Raw genomic sequence first — 12110 nt, 5'->3', positions numbered from 1 at the left:
GGCCTCGTGTCAGAGCGGGGCCAGAGCCATGGGTTGCCCAGGAAGCAGCAGAGCAGGGTACAAAGGAGAGCTGTGCTGGGTTCTCTCAGTCTGCCAGGGGAAGGAAGGTGTGGACCCCACCTCCCAACACTTTCAAATTGCGGGGAGCAGGGGCTCGATTTCTGAGCGTCTATTTCTAGGCTCCAGATCCCACAAGCTACTGCAGCAGAAGCTGAAAGACCTTGACGGCCACCTGCCCCCTGAACTTCAATCACAGCCAGCAACCAGTTTCTGCTTCTTCTATCTCCTCCTTTTAAGCCTCTCCTCTTTAAAGGGGTCTTTCCATCCCCCATAGATCCTGTAGGGTGGAGACCATCCGTTTGGCTGAGCCTGGTAGATGCTGCTCCGTCCTTCCGCCCGAGAGCAGTGGGATGGAGTGGAGCAGCTCTATAGAGCTCCAGGCCCTGCCATGCAGCAAGCTTAGCCCTGAGTTCTGCCTGCTGGTAACCTATCACACCTCACCACTGTCTGTGTACTCATCCCTCCTGCACGTGTCTCACTCAAGCTCCCCTTCTGCTCCCTTTCCCACTGCCCTCCTCCCCCAGAATGGTGCACGTAGTGCTCCCAGTATTCAGCACAGCCCCCAGCATGGAACTGACACAAGGCTGCTGGGCCAGAGGTGCCACGCTCTGTGCAAGAGCAGAACCGGTGCGAGCCTCTGGCTCTACTGCTGCTCGGAGCAGGTGGGAGATTCGCTTGCTACTCCTCCTTCCACACTCAGAAGACCCACCTGCTGTTGCTCAGGCACAGAGCAATTCCCTGTCTGAGCAAGAGCATTGTGAAACTGACCAGGACACACTTGGAAGCTGCCCCTCTGCAGGCACCAGTGACGAAGTGCTGTGTGTGGAGGCGAGGGGGGGGGGGGGGAACTAGGTGTCCCTAGCTTCTGTTTGCCAGAAGCTGGGAATGAGCGACAGGGGATGGATGGATCACTTGATCTGTTCATTCACTCTGGGACACCTGGCACTGGCCACTGTCAGAAGACAGAACACTGGGCTAGATGGACCTTTGGTCTGACCCAGTCTGGACGTTCTTGTGTAACTATCCGGACAGAGAATACATAAGAGGGAAGATGAGACACCCACCATCCTGAACCATATTTAGACTCCCAGTGATATTTGCTTCACTCATCCTCTGGCCATTGCCGGCTCCTTGTGGCTTTCCAAACAGTTGTGTGGTTCTGGAAATTAACTAATTCCCAGAAAACACTGGGAAGCAGCTTCTTCTCAAGAGCAGCTAGCCCACCGCACAGCGATGAAGCACTAGGTCAGTATGAAAGTTCAGCCTCCTGGAGAGAAGCACTTGGAGAAGAACTGAGAGCCAGAGTCAAGAAGCATAAATAGAACTCAAAGGCCAGACTGCGCTGCGGCACATGTGGGAAGCCGGGCACTATTTTGAATGCTATGTGGCAAATGTATGCAGAGCCAAATCCAAGAAGGGGGCTGGGTGAGAAGGGAGATGCTCAAAATTAGGAACTGAGCTCAAGCAGCATGAATGATGAAGAGAACGGCTTCTCGAAGCAGATGGGAATTGCTTGTGAAGAAGGGGGGAGGGGGGAATTCACCACCTTGTGCAAGACACATGGCTGCAAACTCAGTGTTCTTTGCCCTGCTATGATCCTACAGGAGCTGGAGACTCATCATGGGTGGGGTAGTGTCCATATGCCTGACACAGCCCCCCAGGGATCAGCAGGCCAATGCTGGGGAGATGGACATGCCCTCTGTCACCTCCACTGACTAAGCCTAAGATGGTGCTGGTCCTGTCCCTTAAGGGCGTGGCCCTGCCCACTGCTGCATGGGAGCACAGTGAAGTGAGGACGTGAGGCACAAGGGAGCCTGATCCTGATTAATGAGGGGTGGCTGCAGCCAGGCTACCAAGGAGTGCTGCAAGGAGTGCCAAGGGGGAGTGCAGAGCTAAGTGCTTCATTTGCGGGAGAGCGATCAAAGCCCACGTTCCCTCAGATGTGGTCATTCCACGCTCAACCGAAAGGGAGCAGGTGAGAGTACCAAGTGGCTTGAGATTTAGAAGAGTGGGAGATGTGCTCACGAGATACCCCATGGACTGGAATGGTGGGTAGACACAGGCAGAAGTGCCGGGGAAACTTCTGCCCTGCAATGGGGCTGGGAATGCCCTGTATACATGGGTGGGTAAGAGTTGCATTGAAGAGGCCTTCAACACAACAGAGTCTCTCAAGGTACTTTTCTAGCCCCCATTCCCACAGTATCTGAACCTCACCATCTTTAACGTACGTACTCACACAAACACAAGGGCCCAGCTATTCCCGCCACTGGAACCGAGGCCCAGAGAGACAAAGTGACTTGCCCAAGCCTCTCATCCACACAGTCCCTGGCAAGCGCCTATTCGGCACTATCCAGAGAGCAGAACCAAACCTGCTGCAGCCACGTAAAAGCCACGACCATACTGAGGCAGTTTACGAGAGGCGCCAGGATGCAAGCCCGGGAACCCAGGGGCTCATCCAGCCGCTGCTGGGGCTTGATGCAGCTGGGATGCTAAATGTCCTAGATTTACACGGCACTAAAGTTTGGGGAACTAACACGTTTGGTTTTTCTTTATTCCCCCCCACACTCCCCTTCGGAGAAGAGAGAAAAATATTTTTGTTTTATCTCATTTTTGCATTCAGCTAGCTGCTGGGGATGTGCATTATTCATGAGCTCCTACTAACCAGGCTGCTGACGTCGAATTTTGTCGGGGGGGGGGGGGGGGGGGCAGGGGGCTGTGCAGAAGGAACTCGCTCTTTAAATTATTAATAGCCATTATCCGAGTGCCCTCGACATTCTTTCAGGTGACCGCAGCGCCACCCAGAGGCAGACAGCACTAGCTACAGTCAGCTCTGCAAAACAGCCCTAGTCAGATTCTGCAGGCCTGGAATCGCTCAGTTCTGAGCAGCCCCGTTGAGCAGCGGGCACCCCTGCAGGGCTTTGGGCCTGAGAGCTCCTCAGGCCGCTCCTCACCCAATTCTACTGATCCCTGCAATGACACAGCCATGCACACATTTGAGAGGAGGTGGGGAGAGGGTTGTCACGCAGGGGTTTTCAATGGGTTCAGGGCCGGATATGGAAAGAGGAGAACCAGCCTAGCTGGCAGAGGGGCTGTAGAGACACCACTGCTTAGTGACTGCCCTGAAGTAGCCCTTCTCACTCAGCAATGTCAGCAGCAAAGTTGTTCCCCAAAGCCTGGCTTTCCAGGGTGAGAGCAGGCTGAAGAATGGCAGCCCAGCCTCTTGTACTCTTCCCTACAGACAGCTGAATATTCCTCTCCCAATAAGTGTTGCCCATTGTCGCCCATTACAGGGATCACGCACAGGACGAGGTCCTCATGACAAGGCCGTCTTGTTCTTGGATCTCCCTGTCACACACCACAGGGGACCGGAAGATCCAGGCTGGTAAAAGAATTTCCGATGCAGATACTGCAACACCATGTCTGCCAACACTTCCCGTCCCTAAAAGTGTGGCTTTTCCTGAAATCGCCCCCAGCGTGGCTCTTCTGAAGGGGCAGGCTGTACTGAAAGAAGCCGTGTCTCTTCCTGCTTTTTTCGCTTTGAGCCACTCTTTAACAAACAGGACAATACCCACCGCAGTTAGCCTCGGAAGATACAACGCTGGAGAAGCCCTACACAATCAGTTCCCCTCCAAGCTTAACCACACTCAGTCACTATAGTAACACTAGCCACACAGCAGCCAGGAGCTGTAGACAAATTCATTGGCTCTGCTGTAGAGTTCCCTGAAGATCCTGAAGGCTCAGACCAGGTCCAGTGGCACTGAAACTACAGCACCCACTAGACAGCCCAGCCCAACCCGTTTGCTGGATACTTAGCTCAACCACACTGTTTAAACATCTGACTGTCCCATATGGGATGGAAGCTCCAGGGCCAGCCCTTGAACCCAAATTTATCAGGCGGTCAAAAAGACAGACCCAACTGGTCTTAGACATCATGAGGTTGCACAGGGAGAGTTTGTCCCTGAGGTCACACACCATTGGACTTGAGAAATTAAAGCCAACAACTTCAATTGCTCTTGGACACAAGTGCTGCTCACAGAACACGGCTGTAGCATGCTCATTCCAAGCCTCAGCTAGGCAGGGGTGGGCCTGCTCTTTTAGTCTCTCCAACAGACACTGTACCCATCAGCTCACACACATCCATAACAAGATGCATCCTATGCCCACTGCATCAATCTCCTTCCCTTAATATCGCTTCTAATTCGTCTTGCTTATTTTCCCCAGTCCAGACATTTGTTCATAGGACTTTTGTTTATGGGGCCTTAAGTACCCACCCTTACATACTCATTACTCCCAGCAACTACTGTCCTTATAGCAAGAGGACAACTCAGAAAGTCAAACCTTAGTCCCACAGACTATTAACACAATAAATCTGAAATTAAACCTGAGTGCCAGTAACTTGCATTCAGGTCTTTTTTTGCACACAGATTTAATTTTTCAGATGTATTTTTAGAAAGAGTCGGTTTTAGCCACGCTAGGCAGGGCAGCGGCTGCATGGCAGGCTCAAGGGATCTGCCACTTCTAACCGTTTTTTTTGCAAATTTCATGCTAGTGAACGGTGCCAGACTGACAGCCTGGAAGAATGAAGCTTTTATGCACGGGACAACTATAACTCTGGCAGCAGAACATCATTCTTTTCTTCCGTTCTCTTTCTACTTCCCTGAAGCTCTTGTTCCTTTCTAATCTTCCCATCCTTACTGCATTTGGTCCCACATGGGACTAACCCAGCAGCCCTCAGGGTGCACTCCTGCTTCACATCCTCTGTCCTAGCAAACAGGAGGCAGAAGGCCACCTGGTTCTTTTATGTGGATCAAAGATGTCTTGGGTCAGACTCCTCACTAGAATCAAGTTGATCAGCCTCTCTCTTTCCAATGGCCTTTCCTCACTGGCCTCATTCATTACCGACATACATCATGTTTACCCAGGAAACCTAGAGGTGGAAGGCTCACTGGCTGTCACCAATCCGCTCAGCCACTTGGTTCCAGCTCCCAGGGATCGCTCTGTCCCATCCTTCCACTTGCTGCTGCACAAACTCAGCATGCAAGCTAGTTAGACTGTGCTGGCAAAAACACACTGTTCCAGCTGCCCTATCCTGAAGCACCAAAAGGCTCTGGAGACCTATTTGTAGCGCTCCTAAGAGGAAAGCCACTCCAGGCACTCATCAACACAACCAGCCCTTTCAGCTTGTTCCCTCGTTACACGCATGCCAGCCCTGCTGTGAAACCGTGGCATGCTGTAAGGGGATAAAAATCAACACAACCCACTGTGCTGGAGAAGCTTCCTCTCCACTGCAGCCAGCGCATGTACAGCAGCTTTTCAAACTGCAATAAACAGGGGTGGGGGGAATAGGAGGGACTTTACTGCAATGCAAGGCCTTTCGCTTTTCATGCCTTTCCTCTACCAAAGAGACAGCGTTTGGAGACAACAATGCAAGGACTTCCCATAATCCTTTGCCTGCAATATTCTGATCTGCTGATGAGGGGATGGTCCTGCCAAACACACTGTTGCTTGGGTAGAAATAGGAAGAAAAAGCACAGACAAGGGGGGGAAAAACCATCTTTCTCCATCTCTGGGAGTCCTGGCAGTGTCACACTACCCTTGGCCTGCCTTTGGGTGGTGGCTCTGCTCTTGAGGGATGCCAGGGGATTGAAAATGAGCCCAGCCTGCTATGCCTTGAACTCTTAGCACCCAGACTCATAAGAATGAAATGGTCCGTGTGCTCTGGGTTGGGGAGGCGGGGCAGGGCCATGATATGAGGAGCTGGACATTTGCCTTCCACCCCCAATAACAACGTTTTAATAGACACAATATAAAGTCACTGGAGGGGCAGGGAAGGCTATACATTCTGGATCCACCACTCATACAGCAGCTCTCTCAAACCACAGGAAAGGTACATTAAGGATCAGACACACACACCCCACTATAAGAGCCAAAAAACGCAGAGTTATGGTGTGACGAAGTGGGGGGTTTTCTTGTTTTCTGTGGAGTTTCAATGGTTTGCATGCGGAGGGGGTGGGACTCAGTTTCCCTGGGTGTTACTGGTTTAACGAGGTGAGGGGAGAGGGAGTTCGTTTTGCAGAGGACCGGAGAGAGGACTTGGGGACCCAGCCGATGGCGGGGAGGATGGATACCCCAGAGACCGGTGACCTGGCGACCCGGAGGCCCAGCTGAGGAGACGCAGCCGGTTCTGGCCAGTGGGCGGACAACGGGCTGCAGAGTGAGGACCCAGTGACCTAACCAGCCGGTTCCAGCCAGAGGACAGAAGCAGGAGAGGAGGCCCCAGTTTACGACCCTGTTTACCTGGAGAGAAGACAATGGACAGAGGCAGGGCCTGGGGCCGGTGATCTCAGATGCCCAGCTGGGAGCAGGGGGGCTCTGGGCTGGAGATGGGGAGCAGGCAGAGCCCACCTGGATGCAGAGAGACTGGGGTGTGCTGGGCTGAGGGAGGCCAGGCCTGAGGCCCTGAGAGTTTCCTGTGCTGTGTTCAACTCTCAATAAACCCTCCTGTTTTATGCTGGCTGAGAGTCGCTCCGGTCTAGAGAACAGGGTTGCATCAACCCCTTTGGGGATGGAGGCCCAGAGCGAGTGGACTCCCTGAGGGGGCCCACGGCGAGAAACAGGTGTGCTAGGGCTCCGAGAGGTGCGGATCCAGGAGGTGGAGGGGCCTGACCCCGAGAGAGAGTGGACCCCCGAGAAGGGCTGTCTCACTAAAAGGGGCACCCCCCACGGACCGCACGGGGCCAAGAGTGGGCACGATCTGTGAGTCCGTGACATATGGTAATCCTTTTCTTCCGTTCTTTCTTCTGGCATTGTCTCCTCAGAAAGAAACATGGAACATCCCCATCCCTGAGGATTAGACGGAAATATTCAGCCCAGAGAGACTCACGTGTGGCCTTTAATACTTCATTAGCCTGGTGTCTTACTAACGCTTCTTTGCTGTTTACCGTTAATTTAGTGCTGCTGAAAGGTACTGAATGGATACCGGAGATTGACAGCCCCTGTCACCGGGACAGCCCAGGCAACAGAAGTGCAAACTGCCCCTGCCTAACCGGCCTGACATTGCTGTGGCCCATTCGATCCTTGGCATCTCTTAGGAGGATGTCAGTAAAGGGGACCACACAGGCCCTGTTATGAAGTGGACACCTGTCCATTAATTATCATACTGAATTTCATTTCACAAAGGCAGTTAAAGAGCCACCAGCTGGTAACAACTTTCACTTGTTAATCTGCTCTAGATCTGAATGGCTGATCTAGAGGCAAAATGCTTTATATGCCATCATCTGTCCCCTGTACCATCCAATCCCTCTCCACCATCCTCACATCCCCTGGTCTTTGTGGTTTGTATGGGCTGGGCAGGGCAGCCAGCTATCCAAAGAATCTGCCCTGATATATTCCCGGCAGTAGCTGTGCTTCTAGATCACTCAACATTCTAGAACAGCTCCTCCAGAGTGACAAGTGGGTATTACTAGGAGCAGAGCCCAGCTGAAACAGACACAGCTCCTCCCCACAAAATCACTCTAGGAAAGGGGAGACATTTTGACTTAGCCTTGCAAAGGGTCATTTGCCATTGTTTTAGGAGAGCCCAGGCCAGCAGAATGCTCCTCACTCACACAGGGGTAACAGACATCTGCACAGAGGTTTTAAAAACTGGCCAGTTCAAAAATGAAGAGAGTCCAGCTTTGCTCTGGAATGTATGCGCTGGCCTTGGCCTGAGCCAGGGAGATCTTCCACCGGGGAGAGAGAAACCCCAAGGAACAAAAGAAAACAACCTGACCTTCTGGTCCCATTGACACTGCAGCTCATACAAAGGAGTGAAACAATCAGCTTTATATATGGCTTGATTAATCAGCTGGTGTGCACCCAGGCCTGCAGCCTAGGCTGGGACAAGGTCATTTGTTTTGCTGTGAAGTTGGACCCTAACTGCGCTGGTATAACCAGTTTGGCTGGTCCTCCCTGCTCCCAGTTCTGTGTGTGGTAACCTCCCAGAGTGAACTGCCCCACGTGTCTCTGCTCTCGGTGCATGGCCAGAGTGCTCAAGGAGGACTGAGGGAGTTTGAAAGCAATGGGAGTTGGGCACCTAACTTCCCGAGGCATTATGGGATAGCTGACAATGTTTTCCCTGAATGCACTGAAACACAGTCAAGTAGTAGAGTCCGTGGAGATGCACAAGCAGTACCACATCCCATATTGGGAGAAAAGATGCTTTGTGGCCTTGTCTCGACTGTGTGTGAGCTGACCATGGGGGAGGAAGGCCTAGCGACTTGGCTGAGCAAACAATTGTACTGCAGTGTTGTGAAGAGGGAGGTGCTAACAGACCACCTCCTCTGCTTAGAGGAGAGAAGAGAGCAGACAGACTAAAGTGCCCAGAAAGGAGCAAAGGAAACCAAATCTGAAGACTTTGCCATGCTTCTGTGAATCCACGTCACCTCCTCTGACTGATGGGCCTGACAAGGCTGGGGCTGCCCTTTGTCCCCACAACACAATTATCTCTGTTGGGAAGAATCTAAACACCACCCTGGAGAAGTGCAGCCTTCCCACAATCCCATCACCTCGTGAGCTAGGACTGAGGACTAGACTCTATTCAGAATGAGCTGCTTAGGCTTGCAACGGACACAAGGGAAGTACCATAACAAGAGACCCTTACTTGGGCAATGCTGATGGCTGGGACTCCACTGGGGCAGCTGCTCCTGGTGGCTCTGCGGCCGCAGAGCTGTCCGCCGCTTCGGCTGTCTCCTCTGCTGCAGTGGGCTCTTGAGGCCTGGTGGCAGCCCCATCATCTGGGCCAGGGACTGGCTCTGGTGCCGAGTGGATCTCAACTTCCTGAGCTACAGCAGGCACTTTCATCCTCTCCGCTGCCGCTTCCTCCTCCCTTTTCCTCATCTTCTCCACAAGCTCCCGCTGCCTCTTCTCATCATCCTGACGGGCCAGGTGTTCAAAGTTCTTGAATGCCTGAAAGAGATAAAGCCAATCAAGCCAACAAGCAGGCAGCCAAGCCATCAATCCACAGCTACACCTCTACCCCAATATAACGCGGTCGTGGGGAGTCAAAAATCCCTACCGCGTTATAGGTGAAACGCCGTTATATCGGGGTAGGGGGGCAGGGCTCCAGCGGTGATTTAAAGAGCCTGGGGCTCCGGCTGTAGGGAGCCCCAGGCCCTTTAAAGCACCAGCGAGCCCTGCTGCCGCAGCCCCGGGGTAGCAGCGGCAGGGCTCCAGTGGTGATTTAAAGGGCCCGGGGCTCCCCGCAGCAGCCAGAGCCCCGGGCCCTTTAAAGCGCCGCCAGAGCCCCGCTGCTACCACACTATATGCGAACCCGTGTTATATCGGGTTGTGTTATAACGGGGTAGAGGTGTAATATGCGTCTATCTCAGAAGCAGACATGGTGCAGGGTTTGCACCTTGACACTAGAGGCACTGAGACTGGAAAAGAGACACTAGTTCAGTATAGCACTGCTTCTAACAGGAAACTGGTGACAGAAAGCATGCCTGCCTGGAGCAGTGAGCTGACAGATTCTTTAGGTGACACAGGAATAAGCAAATGTATTCTTCCATTTTCTGCGGACTGTACCTAAGTAGGAAACCTCCAGTGGGGTCATTGCTCTGAGGCAGCTCACCGCGGCTGCAGTTACCCTGAGACATGTACACCGTGCTCTCTCTCTCACAAACAACATTACATTGGTTCTTTCTCTTTTTTTAATCTAAAACAGAAATGGGTTGGTTGGCTGTGTGTGTGTGTAAAACAGTGGGAGGCTACTGGGGGGGTGGGAGATCAGAAGAGAGGCCAAAAGAGGGGTGATTAGAGAAGCCAGCAGCTTCCAACCTGCACCAGGCCTGCCTTCGTCTTCAGGTGCAATCTTGCCACTCCCCAACCCACCTGGTCTTGGCTACTTCTCCAATTGTACCACCTCATCCCTACCCTAACCCCACACTGGTTCCTCCCCTCCAAACTCCCTAGTTCACATGCTCACTGGGCTTTTGTTCTTAAATCCATACCTGCTAGTACTGCTGCCCGGTCAGGCTAGCAGAAAGCTGACGGAAGTAACACAGCCACAGTTCTAGAGAAGTCAGCAGTTCTGGGAATAGACACTGGACGGAGGAGCCAGGCTACAGGCGGGCTCAGTCGGAAGGGCAGAGCTCTCTCGAAAGGAGTGACATTGCCACCAGCAGCTCCCTCGGAGAAGCGTTAGGGCAAAGAGCATGTTAGTGCAGCCACAGCCTGAAACCAGGCACGGCCGCTCCATAAGAATCCCAGCGAGTGACTCACATGTGCTATTCATAGAGACCCACCCGGCCAGCTGCATTTCAATCATGAAACACAAACCAGCTCAAGGCAGAGCATTCAGAGACACGGCTCAGACCGTGCCCTTTAAATCAGGACAGGACCCAAAATCCTGAGCTGAGAAGGGAGGGTGACCTCTGAACTGGTCTGCAGCACAGTACCATTGGGAGCAGTGTCTCGGCTCTGAATGCCCATGGCTAGTGGAAAGAAACAGCATGTCCTGGAAGTGACTGAAGCCGGAGCCCAGAATGGCCTCTCTGGGGAAATTAAGATTTAGGCTACTGTGCAGTGGTTTGTTCTCACACAGTCATTAGACCTGAGCTACTCCTCGGGGGGGAAACATGACACAGTTTCTCATTTAGAAGATACACATTCTCTCCTCAACAGGCCGTAACACTTACTAGTCTGTCACCTCATCGGGCTGCTCCACGTGCACAGCAACTTCTCTACCTAATTCCTAGTACAGGCTGCAGAGTTCTCCAGTGGGGTCGACAGGTACCCTCACCTTTGTGGGCTCACAGGCTACAAGTCCAGGGACGAGATTCTGTACTTGCCTTGGGTCGCGCAGCACAAGCAGGGGGAGGGCAAAGGGGGCTTTATACCTCCTTTGCACACACAGGATTCTGGGCTGCCCCTGCAGACAGCACAGCTCCTAGCATGAGTTAGGACAGCCCCAGGGTCTGCTCTAACTTACAGAAGTTGGCTACAGTTGTTAATGGGCTTCTCTGAAGCTCAGAATTCTTGGAATGACTCCCCTTACCATCTCTGGCTACTCGCCAGCAGTCTCTTATGGCAGGGGCTGCACATGGGGGTCTATGCCAGCCCTGTATTGAAGATATTCCCCAGGGGGCTGTTTTGTCCCCTTTCTGCCATCAAAGCAGCGGGGACAGGAGCTGAACCCCATAATGCAATGTTAAGCTGCAATGCATGATGTTAGGAGCCGAGGTCTCTGCAGATCTCAGTGCTCTATCAAAAGCAACGGCAGATGCACTCTGCTCCATTTTCTGGAAAGCAGGGATACTGCTCTCAAGCTGCTGTGGTGAGAGAGGCAGCAGCATTAGGAGGACGGAGAGAGAGTTGCTCTGAGTAGCTACTGCAGCTGGGCAGGGAAGCACAGAACTACAGTGACACACCATCACCAACCCTAGCACAAGCCCACTGCCTATGTGGTCCCCTCATGTCCCTTGGCTCCTCCCCCTCAGTACGACCCTGTTTATTGAAACGTGATCTGCAAAGGAAACAATGGGTATGGGCTTTGTTTGCTTCTTTATGCTGCCTAAAGCCCTGAAAAGCCGCCTGTTTACTCAAAGAGGGGGTTACCTGGTGTTTTAAACTGTCTTTTTGAACATTAGAAATATCAGACATTGCCTTCCCTGGTTTTCCTGGAGAACTGCTTGGAGAACTAATGAGATTACGACATCACAAGAGACCTGAAACCTGAGCAATTGAGAGGAAAAGGGATTGTTAGTCAGACTGTTTAAAACTCGTTAGTTTGCCTCTATTTTTGTTCACACCAATTTAACGTAGACTCCTGCAAAACACTTGGAGTGAATGCTCTCCCTGAAAAATACATCCTGTCCATTCCACTGGGGGATGAGAAAACTCCCACACCAGTTCTCTGGTCCTCCAGCAAAAGGCAAGGAAGGCAAGGCTTCAACGTTAATAACAAGAAGGAACAAAATAACTTCCAGGTCTCCTTTGTCCGTCATGACTCAGTAATAAGTCACAAATCCATTTTTGCTCCTCTCTGCAGGTCACTTCTATGCTGCTTGCCT

The 12110-nt window shown here is 52.4% G+C and overlaps 1 protein-coding gene across 1 annotated transcript in view; it reads right to left on the bottom strand.

Moving 5' to 3' along the window:
• Positions 1 to 12044, bottom strand: part of LOC112114903 (nudC domain-containing protein 3) — a 53796-nt gene extending 41752 nt beyond the window's left edge. Inside the window, exons 1-2 of the mRNA XM_029912650.1 lie at positions 11907 to 12044; positions 8702 to 9006 (exon numbers count right to left, since the gene is read on the bottom strand). Coding sequence (XP_029768510.1) covers positions 8702 to 9006; positions 11907 to 12044 — 443 coding nt within the window. The remainder of the gene's footprint in view (positions 1 to 8701; positions 9007 to 11906) is intronic.
• Positions 12045 to 12110: the final 66 nt, after the last annotated feature.

Source organism: Terrapene carolina, unplaced genomic scaffold (genome assembly GCF_002925995.2).
Source record: "Terrapene carolina triunguis isolate 2854851 unplaced genomic scaffold, T_m_triunguis-2.0 Scaffold51, whole genome shotgun sequence".
NCBI classification, from domain to species: domain Eukaryota; kingdom Metazoa; phylum Chordata; order Testudines; family Emydidae; genus Terrapene; species Terrapene triunguis.
The sequence above is the reverse complement of the archived record's forward strand: the minus strand, read 5'-3'. Positions and strand labels throughout refer to the sequence as shown.